The sequence below is a fragment of the Cyprinus carpio genome, chromosome B3 (genome assembly GCF_018340385.1).
Source record: "Cyprinus carpio isolate SPL01 chromosome B3, ASM1834038v1, whole genome shotgun sequence".
Lineage (NCBI taxonomy): Eukaryota > Metazoa > Chordata > Actinopteri > Cypriniformes > Cyprinidae > Cyprinus > Cyprinus carpio.
Window position 1 is genome coordinate 1,239,666 of NC_056599.1, and position 18,846 is coordinate 1,258,511.

Genomic DNA, 18,846 nt, shown 5'->3' on the forward strand with positions numbered 1-18,846 from the left:
TTGATGACAGGAATAATGTGTTTAATCAATCATTACTTGTCGCAAATACAATTAAGTATTAAAATGTATAAAAGTATAAAAATTGAGTCAAAGTGAATCTAAATGAGACAGATCCCTCTGTACTAACTAAAAAGAGATGAGGAGAAGCAAAGTGGCTGGTTGCAAAAGAATATCTTGCATATGCACAGAAGAGTAGAAGTGGAAGAGAAACTAGATGTTCTTATCAAAAACAATTAAGAACAAGTTAAAAAATGCTATCAGAGTTACATTTCTTAAACATGTTATGGCCTGTTCTTCAGCTCCTTGAACTATGCCTTGAAAGTTTTTTTCTCCAGAGTGAATTTTCTGGTGCTCTTTCAGTTCATCTTCTGTATGAAAGGTCTTTCTTCGCTTAAACTCACACTGCCGTGTCTTTTCTGCTGTAATATCACGAGTGAGTCTTCTTTATGTGAATCCTCAGGTGTTTCTTCAGGACTGATACCCATGTCAGTCTCTTTTTACACTGAGTGCAGCTCACAATTTTTTTCTTCTTCTGTTTTTTCTTTCTGGTTCATGTCCATCAGGTCTAAAATAAACATTAAATCAAGTGAGAGATGAGAAATGAGAGACAAATGTGAAATGAAAAGTGATGAAAACCCCCAAGTCAAGATCACTGATGAGTTCAATACAGGCTGCACGATTTGGAAAAAAAAAAATCTAATTGCATTTTTTCTGATCAAAATTGCAATTTGCGATTTAAAATGCGATTTGCTACCATTTCATAAAAGAGCAACAGGTTGTTTTTGTTGTTTGTAGGTTTGATGGTTTTAACAGGACCAAAGAAAGGCCAAGCATAATCACAAACTGCTACACTGTGCTTCTGTTTGTTTTAAACCTCTTAAACATTGTGGCTATTTTTATTTTAATAAAGTTGTCATGATGCAAACATCTGTCATGACAAATTAAGAAAATAACTACAGTATCAACTTCCCAACAAGTAGAAGTACAGTGTAAGCAGCATGAATGTACATGTTTGTGTTTTTGAGAAAACAATGGTTTATGCGTGGTTAGTGAAAAACTCTATTTTTTTAAAAGTCGCTGAAATAAAGCAATAAAACATACAGAATGTTTGTTCACAAGATTTTTGAGAACTGGATGTGGCAGACTAGAGTTTTTGTTACAAAATGATGTGAAAATTATTCTGTTCACCCATTTACAGAAAACAATATATTGATTTAACATTTGTAAAACGTGTTTTCTGATAGACTGGCTTTATGCGAGGGAGTGAAAATGGCCATGAAAATTTAATGATTCACACCTGAGACACAAATGGCCTCCCATTATGGGCCACCAATATGAATGTGACTGAGCCGAGGCAGGCAAGAAAGAGTGTGAGGGGAGTGAAATAATCTGGGTTTTTCACACTACTTTTATATCTTGTGGTTTTATATGTTAAAACATTAAACAAACATCCTGGCGTTGTGAGACATATAGACAATGAAATTACACCTATTTAAAAATGTTTCACTTGATTTCATACATGTAGTCAGGAATTAGAAAAGTCTAAGTAGTAAAATGTGTACAAGTTTTGTCACAATAACAACAGATAATCTAAGGCTACTCTTCAGAGAGATATTCACCACTGGATCTAGCTGCGACACGCATTGCATTGTGAGGTAAATTCTGGGTTATTTCTCTCAGTGCGTCTTCTTCCAGAAACAAAAAGTAGCCGGGATGAACTTGTTTTGTTTACACGGAGACGATGTGGGCATCTCAAGTGGATGTTAAGAATCTGAAAAGTGCCATCGGCTGGTGACCTCATTAGAGATAATGAGCAGAGACGGGAAAACTGGACATCGCATGCGTTTCATAAGGATTACTTTAACAGAGAATATTTGTTTTGCACGTGACTTAGTTCATTTTGCAGTTTCTTCTGCAGACCCACTTTGTTGGGAAGTTGAACTGCTGCTCCCACTCCCGCTTATCTTTTCCAGATGGCGTTATTTGCTCGTTTAGTCAGCACGTGCGGTGTTAAAATGCCCCCTATTGGTTAAACTCTGCATCAAAGTAAAATGCGCATGAAGCAAACTGTCAAAAACTACATTGATGCTTTTTACCATGTTTGATAGTCAAAATGATCACAGCTCTTGATATTTGAAAATCGCACACTTTCAAGTCGCGAATTCGGTTTACAAATGATTAATTGTGCTCGCCTAAATCACATTGTTTCCTACACAACCCAAGCTGATTGACATCTGAGCTATGCAGAAACATCAGAATTTGTTGACCAACAGTATTTGCCCATTGATAAATGCCAATTTGCACATGGAAACAACGCTTGTTTTATAAATGAGAGCCACTGTGTGAAAACATCTACCAACTGAGTCATTTCTATGAGCTGCTGCTGGAAAAGCACACAAACCAAACCAACTTCAAGATTTTAGTGTTTGTTGACATAAAGATGAACTACTTACTGTGATTTGAGACTGCGTTGATCTGGTTTCTCCACTGCGTGGATCTTCTCGTGTATCTTCAGGTAACTTTTAATAGCGAAACTCTTTCCGCACTGATCACACGTGTGCGGCTTCTCTCCAGTGTGGATCGACTCGTGTAATTTCAGATATGCTGGCTGACTGAATCTCTTGTGACAGTGTGAACACTTGTAAGGTTTCTCTCTGCTGTGGATCCGCTCGTGTGTTTTCAGATTTGAAGACTGATTGAATCTCATATCACAGTGTGAACACTTGTAAGGTTTTTCTCCAGTGTGAATAATCTGGTGCTGTTTTAAATAGCGTGCTGAAGTGAAAGTCTTTTTACACTCAAAGCACATGTACTCTCTCACAGCAGTATGTGTTTTCTGATGGACTTGTAAAGTTTGCGGCAGTGAAAATCTCTTTCCACACACAGAACATGAATGCGGTTTCTCCTTTGTATGAACTGTCAGGTGTGCCTTCAGGACTGAAGCCCTAATAAATGCTTTGCCGCACTGATCACACGTGAACGGCTTCTCTCCGGTGTGGATTCTCATGTGAACCTTTAGATTTTGTTTGTGTGAGAATCTCTTTTCACAGTGATCACACGTGAACAGTTTCTCTCCAGTGTGGATTTTCATGTGTGTTTTAAGGTGTGCTGATAGGAAGAAACCCTTCCCACACTGATGGCACACATGCGGCTTCTCTCCGGTATGAACTCTCAAGTGAATCTCATGACTGTGTTTGCGTCTGAAACTCTTTCCACACTGATCACATGTGAACGGCTTTTCTCCAGTGTGGATCATCATGTGTGCTCTAAGGCTTCTTAATCTCGTGAAACGTTTCCCACACTGATCACACTTGAACGGCTTCTCTCCAGTGTGTACTCTCATGTGAGCATCAAGACTGTGTTTGGATGTGAAATAGTTTTCACATCGTTCGCATACATACGGTCTCTCTCCGGTGTGGATCTTCATGTGTACCATAAGACTTGGTTTTTGACTGAAGCTCTTCCCGCAGTGATCACATGTGAAGGGTTTTTCTCCAGTGTGAACCCTCAAGTGAACCTGAAGACATTGTTTGTTTGAGAATCTCTTTTCACAATGATCACACATAAACGGCTTTTCTCCGGTATGAACTTTCAGGTGAACATCAAAATTTGGTTTAGTGGAGAAACTCTTCCCGCACTGTTCACATCTGAACGGCTTGAGTCCAATGTGGATCCTCATGTGATTCTTTAGAATAGATTTCCTTGTGAAACTCTTTCCGCACTGAGTGCATGTGAACGGCTTCTCTCCGGTGTGGATATTCAAGTGTTCTTTAAGGTTTCTTGATCTCGTGAAACGTTTCCCACACTGATCACATTTGAACGGCTTCTCTCCAGTGTGGATCTTCATGTGTTCTTTAAGAGCTGGTCTTTGAATGAAGCTCGTCCCACATTGATCGCATGTGAAAGGCCTCTCTCCGGTGTGGATTCTCATGTGAATATCAAGATTAGGCTTGGCTGAGAAACGCTTTCCACACTGAGTGCATGTAAACGGTTTCTCTCCGGTGTGGATCCTCTTGTGAATCTCTAGATTATATTTCCTTCTGAAACTCTTTCCACACTGACTGCAGGTGAAAGATTTCTTGACTTCTTTTTTCTTTAAAAATGTATTTTTGGTCTTTGAGCGAGGTTTTTCTCCAGGTTTGTCATGATGTTCATCCTCCACTTCACTCAGTTCTTCACTCTCCTTGTTCTCTTCCATCAGCTCTGAAAAAAGAACAAGTTAAGAGTTTAATTAATTTTTAGTACATCAAAATAATTAAAAAACAGGAACACATAAAAGTGAGCCCTGCTGTAACAAAGCAGACAGCTGCTATAAAATATTACAATCATTTTTATACCTTTTTTATAAATTATACGTCCCTGCAACTTTCCATGTCCACTGATCTTCCAAGTATTTTTTTTTATATTATAGACAGATCCCATGTTTCTGTAGTGAGAACCATTAAATATATTTGATCAAAGACACAATTATCTAACGTGATATTAACATTAACAAATACAGTTGTCATTTTTGTCACCGACTTTTAGATCAACATTAAATTTATTTTACTAAAAGCATTCTAATTATTAAATTATTTACAGTAAACTTTTTTCATTTACATGTATACGCATGTGAACGTGGGACACCAGAAACACAAACTAAAGTGAATTTCGCTAAGAACAAGGGATGCCCCGTAATTTTGGCCGATAATTTTAATGGCATTTTCATCATTTCAGCTGAGAGAGAAATGGACGAAAATAATGTCGTGCATAATTTAGCACTGAAAATAATTCAGCGCACAGGTTTCGCTCTTCCTGAAGCTGTCGTCATTGTGTGTTACTTTCAATAGAGGTTATTTTATTGGTTTCATTTTTTTTTTTTTTTTTTTATTCAGTATCATTAAAATAATTACGTTAAATGAGGTCTTTAAGAATTATTTTATGTAATCAAGTAATAAATAATTATTTAAAAAGCTGTTTCGGTTCAAGTGCATTCAGTATTTAATTTTTTATTTTTGTTCAAGGTTTAATTTATGTTTGAATAAATCAGTCAATCTTTTGGCAGCCACCATTTAAAAAAAAAAAAAAATTGAGTAGACATAATTATGTAATCATAATTTTATAATAATAAAAACTTGAGTGTAATTTAAGTGTTTGTATTCAAATCAGTTCATTTTAACCTTCAGTATGGTAATGTGGTACCAACTGACTCTCATGTATATTTTACTAGGGCTGCACAATTAATCGAAGGTGATTAATCGCGATTGTCATGCGCATTTAGTCAGTAAAGTCGGTTCTGTGATTAGTAGTAAATCTCCATCAGCTGCTTTCAGGTGGAGCAGCATTTACTACACAGAGCCATAGTTCTCTGACAAGCTATGCAAAATCGCATTCATAATCGAAGACAATATAATTTTAGGATTATGAAATCGACAAAATCATTTGCGATCATGACAGCGATTTGCGTATCTTCTCAGTGAACTACAGCTCTGTGTAGTAAACGCTGCTCCATCTGAAAGCATGTGAAAATACCACATTTAATAACATGTTTCAACTCCGAATTCACTTCATAATGTCAGTCGAGTGTTTAAGATAAATCATTCTGTGAGATGATGTGGCTTCTTAAAAAGAATAATTAAGGTACACAATATTACATAGTATTCTAAGCAGTGATAAAGGCTATGTCATTAGCATTTCATTATATGCATTATTATGATGAAAATTATAATAAGAACTTAGATAAACCATATATTGCCATAGTCGTGAGTTTATTAGCCACGTTGAATCAATGAAAGCAGTTAAATCTTCTGTTTATTCAGCTGCAGCGATTTCCTGGATTTCTTCAAGACGTATTTGGATTTTCAGCGCAAGAGCGGCCTTTGGATGGTGATTTACTGCTGATCACAGAACCGTGCTTCACTGAAAGATACGCATGACAATTGCAGCTTTTGCCTAATCGCGATTTATTGCCTTTGCAATTTAATTTAGATTAATTGTGAAGCCCTATATTTTACAGCATTAGTTACAAAAATAATCAATATCGAATTCAATCGGAAACTGAAACGAATCGCAAGCTTGCAAATCAGTATCAAATTTAATCAGTATGAATCAGTATGAAATTTGTGTATTCTGCAAAGTGATAACGACTATGTTGATTTTTGTTGCATTATAAATATACTCTATTGTTATAAAATACCTTACATGGATTGAAGAACACAGATAAACCATATATTGTCGCAATCATGTGTTTACTTTCTTTAAGTTTCTCTCTCTGTATTTTATTCAGCTGCAGAGATTGTTGGATCCCGTGAAAGGGATTTCAGGAACATCTTATGATTTATGGCTCTGTGAATCATGACTGTTCTTCAGCCAATGAGGAATAAAAAAAATAAATACCAACCTGGTTGTTTTTCAGTGCGTTTCATTCTGCAGGGTTCTGGTGGGAAAAGCTAATCTGCCAAAATTAAAAATATATCAGCTACTGAGTCTGTTTCCATAATAAATAGATTTATGTCCGTCTGTCAATTCTTTGTAAAGTAACTGATGCGAATTCATAATAATTTTTATTGCTAATCCTAACATTATTCTGTGTCTTTCGAATAAAGTCATATATCAAGAAACATATCAGATTACAATTATTGTACATTCTTGGAAATATCACGGTGGCCGAGGGAGCTCTTTGCAACTTCAGAAAACACATGCAAAAAAAAAAAAAAAAAAAAAAAGACAAAAAAAATGCGCATCAAGAGAACGTCTTCATCAGATTGACAGCAGGTGCTGCACATGCTCACAACTTTATTTTGCAGCGCTTTTCTTTGTTTGTTTGCGTTGTGAGCATTTGCAGCATCTGCTGTCTATCTGATGAAGATGTTTTCTTGATTTGTAGGTGTTTTTTTTTTAGCTCTCTCGGCCACCGAAAAATAAAAATAATGGTAAGATAAAACATTTTGGTAGGATAGAGCATAGATAAAGGTGGCAAGATAAAGCATAGACAAGAATAAATACTTATATTTGTTACATATATACATACATATTAGTAACACACGAATACTCTCAGTCTGTTGCAATAAATGAAATGAGCTTCAAGTGGCGATTTCCAGGAGATCTGAAGACAAAAGCACAATAAATGCGGTGGAATTAGAAGAGAGTAGAGAAGATTGAAGTCTGGATGTTTTCCTCACATGCTCGCTGCTGCTGCTGCACTTTTATGTTTATTTCAGGAGGAAGACGCCAGAAAAGAATCACAAGTGTCGCTGAACCCAAAGAAAACAATATAAAAACGAGCCTGTAAAAAGTCGCTTAACAAACAGTAGAGAGCGTGTTTGATGATTGTGTAAGTGAAATACCGTGAACTGCTCGCTTCACCTCAGAAGAGTCTCCTTCTTCTTCACAGCCAGCGTGTATTTCATCATTAGCGCCATCTAACTGTGGATTTATGGATCACGTGCTGCGTCTCCTGTGCTTTATAGTATAAGTAATATAATAATGTACCTTCTTAAACTACGCCCTTAAAGTATGTACTCTTTCGGTGAAGAAAAACACACTTTTGAGTGTGTAGTAGAAGGGTGGGCAAACTTTGGGACATACTATAACGTCGCACAATTGCTTCTTTTTTATACCAGGTTGAATGTTGATTATTAGTAAAGCCTCTTTTTGTAAACCTCTGTAACCATCGATCGCGCGCTTCCGCGACGTTTGTAGTTTTTATAACACGTTTTATTCGTGTTTGTAGTTATGGATTGTATCCTTCGCCAAAGCGCAATGGATTGTGTGCAGTTTTAGCCATAAGTGTGTGTGCACGGATCCACATTTCAAAAATCACCTGAAATAGTAGATCATCCGGGGACTTTTGGCATAATCTTTTCAACATACTATGCTTTGGGACACACTTATTCTAATCTCACATACTATTTAGGATTGATAGTACATTAAGACGCAGGGAGAGACTCTTTTACTCTTTTATGTCACTAGAAATAATCTGAAAATATCATCATAGCAACATCAATGATTGAAACATAAGATCTGCTCTACAATACTTGATTTGCAGAGTGGCTTTATTTTTATTTTATTTTTTTTATTAGAAAACCCTTTTTCCAGATTAGATAGCACATCTGCAAGATGTCTGTTAAAGATCTCTTAATCTGGAAAGCATCTGCTGTCTACAAACGTCTGACAGACATCTTTCAGATGTATGTTTTACATGCATCCTAAATCATAAACATCTTAAAGACATCTAATAGACGTCTATTTGACATCTAAAAGGAAATGTCCCAAAGACATAATGCAGATGAGCAAACACTTGCAGATGTAAGTGCAGACGCCAAATAGACGTCTCCGAGATGTAGGTCTGCTGTCAGACATGTAGTGCAGTAAGACATGTTCCTGGATCAACATTATTGTCCAAAAATATATATTTAACCCAATCCCTACCCCTAAACCTAAGCTTAACCATAATATTTTCCTAAAATCAGTGGGAAATGATAGCTGATTAACAAGGGATTTCCTGAAAAGTAATATCTCAATTCTGATTGGTTGAACAAGGATGTTGATCCAGGAGCATGTTGTACTTGGTGAAATCACACTCGCCAGAGATGTGGTCAGTAAGGGAAGCCGTAAAGTTGTTTTATAGAGAAAAACATTTTATTTTTAAGTCACTAATAGCATAATTTCAAACCTTGGACCTTATATTCTTGAAACACAAAATTACCAATAAAAAGATGTCAAGCACAATATTTGCATAAAGTTGAGGAATGCTCAACATTTATGATGCTCTCGTCTGCTCTCACCGCTTTCAATCCCATAATACACCACGCGAGCGTTTAAGCTCAACTTCCATAGGAATGAATTGAAAACGCTTGCTCCACTCCGCTCGCTACGTACCAGTGGAAACGCACTGTTACTGCCCAGATAGTGTGGAAGATTTTATCAATCAAAATATGAATTAATCAAGTATAATCACTTTGAATATAAACATTTATGTATCAAGTTATTCTACTATTATAATCATGTATCGGATAACTATTATAGTCATGCATCTGCCTGTGTGTAGAGGCCAGCATGAGAATGGAATGACAGCCAAAATAAGTAAAAGAGTTGATAAACAATAACCATATGTATGAAATGTATTGAACATGAACACGCCTTCAGGAAAAACTGTATAAAAGAGTGTGCAGACATAGACTCGGGAGATTTCCTGCAGAATATCTTGGTTTTATTGTCTCTGATAACAAGATCTAAATTCTGGCATCAAAACCCCAAGACTTTGAGAATGATTCCTCACAGCATCGGCAGAAGCCATCACAATAGCACATGTCACGGCCGCTGTATTCGTTCTACAGGCATTTACGGTAATCAGGTGAATTTGGTAATCAGAAGCCATCACAATAGCACATGTCACGGCCGCTGTATTCGTTCTACAGGCATTTACGGTAATCAGGTGAATTTGGCACACCGGTGCACAGCTGTGCCTGGGTATAAAGGTGTCCTGGTTACTCTCATTGAAGCGGAGCGGCTCCCTATTGGCAACACCTGGCGCGGAGGCTAAGACCGGCGATCGAGTGGTACGTCTCTGCCGCTTTCGTTTGTTTTGTAGCTAAGAGCTTGACACGCCCACATTCCTTCGCCAACGGTCACTGTCGCTCATGTCGACGGAAGTTGTCAGCTCACCATTGAAAATGAATGGGATTATGTCGCTCTGTCACTGGCTGGCTGTGTGAACGGGGCTTTTAGAATTATTCGACTGCAGCTATTCTCGAGTCGACAACTCACTGATTCAAATGAACCGTTTAGTGCGAGTCTCCAGTGAACTGAATTCACATGTAAGAACCGGGAGATCTTGTGAGCATGCGCGCGAATGATACTGCTAAAAGTAAGTTACTAATGTCGATTTTAGGATTAATAATTGTAACTGAAAATCATATTTAGGTCAAAACTGTCAGTTGTTTGTGAACTAAATCTGCTGTAATTTAAGGCACAAATAAATGTGAGCACAGTGCACTTATACTAAAAAATATGAGAAAATTAAACCATTTAAATGCATAAAATAACTCATTTTATATTCTGAAATTTGTCTACTGTTGACTTCCAGCCTTTTTCACAATTTTTTCACTATCTGCATGTCTCATCCATGATTAGGCTATGCAATGTTGAAGAGCAAGCATTTGGGAGTTTTGAGAAGCTGAATGAGCAATAAAGCTATAGTGAGCCCCTTTATTAAAATACCTGGAGTTGAGGAATAATACAAAAATTGTCAAGTTCACTCAGTATTACTAATTCACAAATACCTCAATTACAGTTAAGTAGAAATTAATTGTACTCAGTTGTGTTTTAGGCTCTTATACAGTCCTGTACATTATAGGCAAATACATTTTATATTGAAATAATGAAGATTTCTGTGCCACCCCAGACTGGTTGCTGGCCCCTCCCTGGCCACCCCTAAGAAAACATCCTATGAAAACAGCTATGATTTAATTAATCAAACACGAGCACATATAGTATATTTCATATAGTTTATTTTATGTAAAAGGCTATAATTCTGCTGTTCCACAAGCGCCACCATCTGGCAAAGAGTGAATGTTCATATTCACTTACATTCACAAGAAGAAAAGTGTTAGAAAGAAATAAGAAAGAAAGAAAAAAATCGAAATTTGACATATAATTGGAAGGAAGCAAAAACAACAACAACAACAACAAAAAAGCCTATCGAAATGCTGTAGCCCAGGGGCCTCTGGATATCTCAAAGCGCTCCTGATCAGGCAAAAAACATTATACAGAGAAAAAAAAAGATTTTATTTTTATTACAGAAAACATGAAAGGTCAAAATCCTCATTCGAACCTGAAGTTGACATTGACTTTAAATAAAACATCCAGATTGCTTCTCTTTGTAGAAGTTTTTTTTTTTTTTTGGTCAATATCTCCACTACAGTAAGATACTTTCACATCAATATACATTTAAGTTGTTCTATCGTGGTTACAATCAATAAATATCTGGCGATTGGAGAAGTAACATCATGTCTTCGAATAGATGATTTATTTTCATAGTGACTTAGTGACTTTGATGTCTTTCCAACATACATCAGAAGTACTGAAGTAATAAATATAATTCTTAGTAGAACATGGTATGCAAGATTTAATCTGATAACTCGAGCCCTATAAAATGAGCACACGCTTTCGACATGCAGTTGAGAACACTAGTGTAAATAGACACTCCGATATATTTATAAAATATTACAACGGTCATATGATGTTGCTAAAAAGAACATTATTTCATGTATTTGGTGTAATGAAATGTGTTTATGCGGTTTAAGGTTAAAAAAACACATTATTTTCCATATACTGTACATTATTGTTTCTCCTCTATGCCCCGCCTTCTGAAACGCATCGATTTTTACAAAGCACATCGGTCTGAAAAGCAAGGTGTGCTGTGATTGGCCAGCTATCCAGTGCATTGTGATTGGCCGAATACCTCAAGTGTGTGACAGAAATGTTACGCCCCTTAACATACTATAATGACGTGTGTCCCGGTCAGAACATCGACATGACAGGACAAAAACAATAAAAACCCATTACAAACGAGGCAGTTGTTGCATCCAGTGGGGACACAAAATAATGGATTATGATGACTTAAAACCATGTCTGCATTTGTGATTGGAGAAACTCATTCTAGCGTAATAATCAAGGAACTTTGCTACTGTACCATGGGTGCATTTGGTACGAAAATTTGCCGGCTGCAACTCTGCAACTACACAAACTAGCTGGGGACTATTTTCAGGCACTGTGTAATATCATTGCGCCTGCTGCACCCATGTACAGCAGCAAAGTTCCTTGATTATTACACCAGAATGAGAGTATAGTTCCTAGCCATATCGGACTAGAAAATCACAACTTTTCATTATTCTTCAGGCTTGAAGCCCACAAACATGTTTGCCCACACTGATCACATGTGTACAGCTTCTCTCTAGTGTGGATGTTCATGTGATTCTTAAGTTTTGATGATTGTGAGAAACACTTCCCACACTGATCACACCAGTGCGGCTTCTCTCCAGTGTGAATACTCGTATGTGTTGTCAAGCCTCCTTTTTGTCTGAAACTCTTCCCGCACTGATCACATGTGAACGGTTTCTCTCTGCTGTGGATCATCTCGTGTGTTTTCAGATTTCCTGACCGACTGAATCTTTTATCGCAGTGTGACACTTGTACGGTTTCTCTCCAGTGTGGATATTCATGTGCTCTGCAAGGCGTTCTTTTTCGAGAAACTCTTCCCGCACTGTCACGTGTATGGTTTCTCTCCAGTGTGGATCATCTCATGTGCTTTCAGGTGTCCTGAAAGAACGAATCTCTTGTCACAGTGTGAACACGTGTATGGTCTCTCTCCAGTGTGAACTCTCATGTGAATATCAAGACCATATTTGCTTGTCAGACTCTTTCCACACTGAGTGCAGGTGAAAGATTTTTTGCCTCTTCTTTTCTTTAAACCTTTCTGTTTGGTTTGAGAGCAACTTGAAGGTTTTTCTCCAGTTTTGGCATGATTTTTCTCCTCAACTTCACTTGATTCTTCACTCTCCTCTTTTTCTTCAATCAGTTCTGAAATAAAAGTTAAAACGGTTCGTTTTCAGGAACTTTAATGAAGGAATATAAAAGTGAACCCTTATTTAACAGCAGAAAAAAGACACTTATTATATAAAATGTTGATTGTTTTGATGTGTTTTTATAATTTATATTTAAAGTTTTGCAAAAGAAAATTAAAGTATTGATGAAAATAATTCTGCTTTTTTGAATTACCATTGTGTACGAAATGTGCTATATAAATAAACTTGCTTTGCCTTTTTGCAAACAAAAATAAAGAATTGCAAAACATAAATGAAACCGCGCGAAAGCAATGATTTTTGCGATTTATATTTTCCATGGTCATATCTATTATTTTATTTGCAAAACTGATTTTATTTTGCGTGTCACTCTAGTTTGAGCTTGCGCTGCATGTGTTAAATTTGCTAACCAAATATCCAAATTCTTATTTAGTTTTTGGAGGGGATTTTAATGTGGCTTTGGATAACGTCTTAGACAGATGGCCTCCAAAGTCTCCTGATAATTCTAGTTTGTACTTAAAGAGGTTTATGCAGCGATTTTCTTTACTTGACAGTTGGAGAGAAACTCATCCTTCTCAAAAACTATTTACGTGGAACACTAATTCCTTTTCAAACCAATCACGTATCGATATGTAGCTTATCTCTATAGAGATTTAAACAATGTATCTTCTGATATTATTCCATCACCACTTTCTGATCACAAATGCATCTCTATACGCATTCCTCTTTCAGATACTGCTAATTTACAAAGAACTACCTCATATTGGAAGTTGAATATTTCATTGCTTAAGTATAATGAAGTAAAGGATAAAATTAAATTTCATAATCACTAATTATTGGGAAAAAGCTAATGAGGAAAACAATTTTTGTAGTACTTGGGAATTGATGAAACATGAAATTGGTAAACATAAAATTGCTTTTAGTAGCAAATTGGCTAAAAAGAAAAAAAATTAAGAGAACATTATAATATATAAAATCTCAAATCTTCTATCTAAAATGGTTCTGTCTGATGCTGAAAAAGTTGAGCTTGTTCATCATCAAAATGCGTTAGATGAGTTTTATAAACAAAAGGCTCAGGGTGCATTTGTAAGATCACGAAAAAGATGGATTGAGGAAGGTGAGCAAAACTCTTCGTATTTTTTTAGACTAGAAAAATTACAAATGAAAAAAAATTTGATTGGAAAGCTTCTAATCAATGGATCTCTCTGTGAAGACCAAAAGGCCATTGCAAATTTTTGTGCTAAATTCTATCACGATTTGTACACCTCTAAATTTAACAAACAACATGCTCATGATTTTTTTGAGTCATTATTTTCCATTAATCAATTAAGTAACCCCGATCAAGCCATTTGTGATTCTCCCATTACCTTAAAAGAAATCGAGGAAGCAATTAAATCTTTAAAAATGAATAAGTCCCCTGGTACAGACGGTCTAACATCAGAATTCTATCATATGTTCAGTAAAAACATAGCCCCTTTTTTTTGTTAAACGTATTTAAGGAAAGCATAAATAGAATATTTTCTTCCACCCACATTATGCCAAGGGCTGATCACTTTAATTCCCAAGCCAGGTAAAAATATTACTTTATTAGATAATTGGCGTCCAATAACGTTGTTAAACAATGATTATAAAATAATTGCTTTAGTACTGGCCAAAAGATTAAAGGGAGTGTTGCCTTCTATTATTGATGAAACACAATCTGGCTTTATGCCAAATAGACACATATCTAATAATATAAGATTAATATTAGACATTTTAGCTTATTCTGATTTAATATCTAATGACAGCTTTATCTTTTTTTTTAGATTATTTTATAAAGCATTTGATACATGGTTTTTTATTTCAAGCACTTAAAAAAATTGGTTTTGGTGATTATTTTTGTAGGATGGTTAAAATGTTATATGTAAATGGAAATAGTTCAATTAAACTGAAAAACGGTACCTCTCCCAGGTTTTCTCTAAATCGTGGTGTTCGTCAAGGATGCCCAGTGTCTCCTTATCTGTTTTTAATTGCAGTGCAATTTCTCAATTTACATATTAAAAGCAGTAACCTGAAAGGAATCACTGTTGGAAATGCAGAATTAATCATTAGTCAATTGGCTGACGACACAGCATTGTTTTTTGGAAGATTCCTCTCAAATCTCAATAGCCTTAAATATCCTTCAGTCATTTTCTAAAGTTTCTGGTTTAAATCTCAATATTGATAAATGTGAATTATTTCCCATTAAAAGTTGTAATCTCTCTTTAATCTGTGGCATAGCTGTTCAAGTCAAGTCAAGTCAAGTCAAGTCTGCTTTATTGTCAATTCTTCCACATGTACAGTACATACATACAGAGAATCGAAATTGCGTTACTCTCAGACCCCCGGTGCATACAGATAACACTAACAGTAGAGCCTAAAAATCTAGATCAAATATAAAATATAAGATAAAAACTATACAATAAGGGAACGTAAAAAAAGACATAATAGAAAAAAATAAAATAAAAATAAGGTTAAATAAAAGCAGCGCAAGGCACATGGCAGATAGAGTGCAAACCAGTGAACAAACAGTGCAGATAAAAAGATTTTTAGTGCATAAAAAAATAGCTTATTCAGTCTGATTAAAAGTGACAAAGTGACAAAGGGCTCAGAGCAGTTATTTTATTAAACTGACTGATGAGGAGGTAGAATGATGTCAGATCCATGGTGAATGAGGTAGTGAGCAGACCACTGCTGCACAAAGTGACTGGTGCATGACATTCGTATGTTAGAGGGAGGGGGGGTTCATAGTTCAGTGGTGCCTGAGGCAGAAGAGGGACGGGGGGGGTAAGTTCGGGAGCGAGTTCAGCTTCCTGACAGCCTGATGGATGAAGCTGTCCTTCAGTCTGCTGGTCCTGGCCTGGAGACTTCGCAGTCTCCTCCCTGATGGCAGCAGACTGAAGAAGCTGTGTGACGGGTGAGTGGGATCACCTGCAATGCAGAGGGCTTTTCGAGTGAGACGGGTTCCATAAATGTCCTGGAGGGAGGGGAGAGAGACACCAATGATCTTCTCAGCTGCTCTCACTATGCGTTGCAGAGTCTTCGGGCAGGACGCGTTGCAGGCGCCATACCACACAGTGATGCAGCTGGTCAGAATGCTCTCGATGGTGCCTCTGTAGAAGGTGTACATGATGGGGGGTGGGGCTCTGGCTCTTCTCAGTTTGCGGAGGAAGTAGAGACGCTGCTGTGATTTCTTGGCCAGTGCTGCAGTGTTGTCGGTCCAGGAGAGGTCCTCTGTGATGTGCACACCCAGGAACTTGGTGCTGCTCACTCTCTCCACAGTCGCACCGTTGATGGTCAGAGGAACATGCTGAGTGTGCGCTCTCCTGAAGTCCACAACAATCTCCTTCGTCTTCTCCACGTTCAGAGAGAGATTGTTGTCACTGCACCACCCGGCCAGGCGGCTCACCTCGCTCCTGTAGTTTGTCTCATCTCTGTTGCTAATGAGACCCACCACAGTCGTGTCATCCGCAAACTTAATGAAGAGGTTGGAGTTGTGTGACGGTGTGCAGTCGTGGGTCAGCAGAGTGAAGGGGAGGGGGCTCAGCACACATCCTTGGGGGGCCCCAGTGTTCAGTGTGATGGTGCTGGATGTGTTGCTGCCGACACGTACTGCCTGAGGTCTTCCAGTCAGAAAGTCCAACAGCCAGTTGCACAGCGAAGTGTTGAGCCCCAGCTCGACCAGTTTGTGAATGAGCTGTTGAGGGATGATTGTGTTGAATGCTGAACTGAAGTCTATGAACAGCAGTTCTGACGTATGAGTCTTTTTCCTCTAGATGTGTGAGTGCTGAGTGGAGGGTAGTTGAGATGGCATCATCGGTCGACCGGTTGGACCGATATGCAAACTGGAATGGGTCCAGGGAGGGGGGGAGGGCAGACTTGATGTGGTGCATGACTAGCCGTTCGAAGCACTTCATGAGGATGGGGGTAAGTGCAACAGGACGGTAGTCATTGAAGCATGATGGAGATGGCTTTCTTCGGGACTGGAATGATGGTGGTAGCTTTGAAGCATGTGGGAACAACAGCTTGACTAAGTGAGATGTTGAAAATGTCTGTGAAGACATCAGTGAGTTCTGCTGCACAGTCTCTCAGTACACGCCCAGGAATGTTGTCAGGACCCGGAGCTTTGCGTGCATTGATCCTGCTGAAGGATCTCCTCACGCTGTCCGGGGTCAGCATCATCACCTGGTCACTGGGAGGAGGTGGAGTCTTCTGTGCAGTGGAGCTGTTTTGTGCCTCAGAGCGAGCGAAGAAGGTGTTCAGCTTGTTCAGCAGAGAGATGTTGCTGTCACCAGGTCCGCTGTGGGGGCTTGTAGTCCGTAATGGTCTGTATCCCCTGCCACAGGCTCCGAGTGTCTCTGCTGTGGCTGGATTGATGGGCTATCCTCCTGGAGTACTGTCTCTTAGCCTCTCTGATGCCGCGGGATAGGTTGGCCCTGGCTGTTCTCAGGCCCCCCTCGTCTCCAGCTCTGAAGGCAGCGTTCCGCGTCTCCAGGAGTCTGTAGACTTCCCCTGTCATCCACGGCTTCTGGTTGGCCCGGACAGTAATGGTTTTTGTGACTGTTACATCCTCAATACACTTGGTGATGTAGGCAGTGACAGTCTCCGAGTACTCCTGGAGGTCAGTGGAGTTATTATAAGTGGCAGCCTGCTTAAACATATTCCAGTCAGTTGTATCAAAGCAGTCCTGAAGAGCCTCAGACGATCCTTCTGGCCACACTTGAATCTGTTTCTGAACTGGTTTGGCGACTTTAACGAGCGGTCTGTATGCAGGCATTAGCATGACAGTGATGTGGTCTGAGGCACCGAGGTGGGGGAGGGGGAGGGCTTTGTAAGCTCCTCTCTGTGTGGTGTAAACAAAGTCTAAAATGTTTTTTACCTCTTGTTGGAAAGTTAATGTGTTGGTGTATTTTAGGAAACACACTCTTTAAGTCAGCATGGTTGAAATCCCCAGCTATGATGAGAAAAGCATCGGGGTGTGCTGTCTGCTGCTCACTGATGTGCTGGTACAGTTCATTTAGTGCATCGTTCCTGTTGCTGTTGCTGTTGTTCGGGGGAATGTAAACCGAAACGAGCAGTATGGCAGTATATTCCCTCGGCAGATAGAACGGCCGGCACTTAATAATCATAAACTCCACCAGGGTGAGCAGTGTTTGCAGATCACAACAGCATCGCGGCACCACGCGTCATTGATGTAAACACAAAGCCCGCCGCCGCGGGTTTTTCCTCCCGCGACGCGAGCTCTGTCTGCTCGATAGCACGTCAGCTGGTCGAGCTGAATGGCGCAGTCCGGAACGCTGTCGCTGAGCCATGTTTCCGTGAATACAAACACACAACAGTCTCTTACAGTCCTCTGAGTTGAACGTAGTAATCGGATGTAGTCCAGTTTATTGTCCAAAGAGCGTACGTTAGCCAGTACGACGGTGGGGATGGATGGCTTGTGTGGGTTAGCCGTTAGCCTAGCCCGGATACCTCCGCGCTTACCCCTCTTCTGCTTCCTCTCACGCCGCTTGTGGCGCCTCCGCTGTGGGCGAGATGCAGTAGAGGGGGTCGGTGATGATGTAGGCCTCCGGAGCAGTTCGAGATCTCGCAGCAGTTCCGCGTGCGCGGAGTTTAACTCCAAAAATGCGGCTCTGCCGACATCCAGCAGAAACTCACGACTGTATGCGCGCTTAAAAACAGATAGACGCGATGACGACGTACAAAAACACTGCGACTCACAAGACAGAAAACATGAAAACACCGTTCTGTCGGGACAGAGAGAAGCCGCTGCGTGTGGACGCGCCGCCATCTTCTGTTAAAAGCCATCTTCTGTTAAAATCTGTTAAAAGCACTGTTAAATATCTTGGTATAGAAATAACTAAAGAAAAAAATAGTTGTGCAACAAACTTTAATCAGATTATTGAAAAAAACTAAGAAAAAACTTAATTGCTGGCTTCAAAGGGATCTATCTATTAAAGGAAGAGTTTTGCTCACTAAGGCTGAGGGACTTTCACGCCTCTCTTATGCAGCACAATCTCTTTATGTAGATAAGCCTACATGTAAATTGATTGATAGAGCTCTAACAGACTTTGTCTGGAAAAACAAAAGCCATTATATGAAGAAGTCTGTTATTTTAAATTCTTACAACAAAGATGGTTTAAACTTTATTGATTTTAGTTCCTTAAATTACACTTTCAAAATATTGGCTTCATCGATTTTTGAAAAATCAAGACTCCACCTGGAATATTTTCCCTCAACAAACTTTTTCATATATTGGAGGTAT

General features: G+C 38.8%; 1 protein-coding gene across 8 annotated transcripts; it reads right to left on the minus strand.

Moving 5' to 3' along the window:
* On the minus strand, positions 1 to 7,405 carry LOC109074709 (gastrula zinc finger protein XlCGF57.1-like). Of its 8 annotated transcripts, none has more exons than XM_042719414.1 (5): positions 7,326 to 7,396; positions 7,010 to 7,084; positions 6,380 to 6,433; positions 2,454 to 4,203; positions 1 to 565 (listed from the first exon to the last, which is right to left on the minus strand). In XM_042719414.1, the coding sequence occupies exons 3-5, from the start codon at positions 6,402 to 6,404 to the stop codon at positions 514 to 516; spliced, it is 1,827 nt and encodes a 608-aa protein (XP_042575348.1). In that variant the 5' UTR covers positions 6,405 to 6,433; positions 7,010 to 7,084; positions 7,326 to 7,396; the 3' UTR covers positions 1 to 513. The 8 variants fall into 8 exon arrangements, with proteins under 8 accessions (XP_042575348.1, XP_042575350.1, XP_042575353.1 ...); XM_042719416.1 differs by lacking the exon at positions 7,326 to 7,396 and adding an exon at positions 7,161 to 7,176; XM_042719419.1 differs by lacking the exon at positions 7,010 to 7,084 and having other exon boundaries at positions 7,345 to 7,365.
* Between the last annotated feature and the right edge of the window lie 11,441 nt (positions 7,406 to 18,846).

Excerpts from the sequence above, each read along its gene's own strand:
- LOC109074709 (XM_042719414.1), bottom strand. The coding sequence starts at position 6,404 with ATGAAACGCACTGAAAAACAACCAG. Across the intron at positions 4,204-6,379 it reads ACGCACTGAAAAACAACCAG|AGCTGATGGAAGAGAACAAG; the intron begins GTTGGTATTTAT and ends TTCTTTTTTCAG. Across the intron at positions 566-2,453 it reads CAACGCAGTCTCAAATCACA|ACCTGATGGACATGAACCAG; the intron begins GTAAGTAGTTCA and ends TGTTTATTTTAG.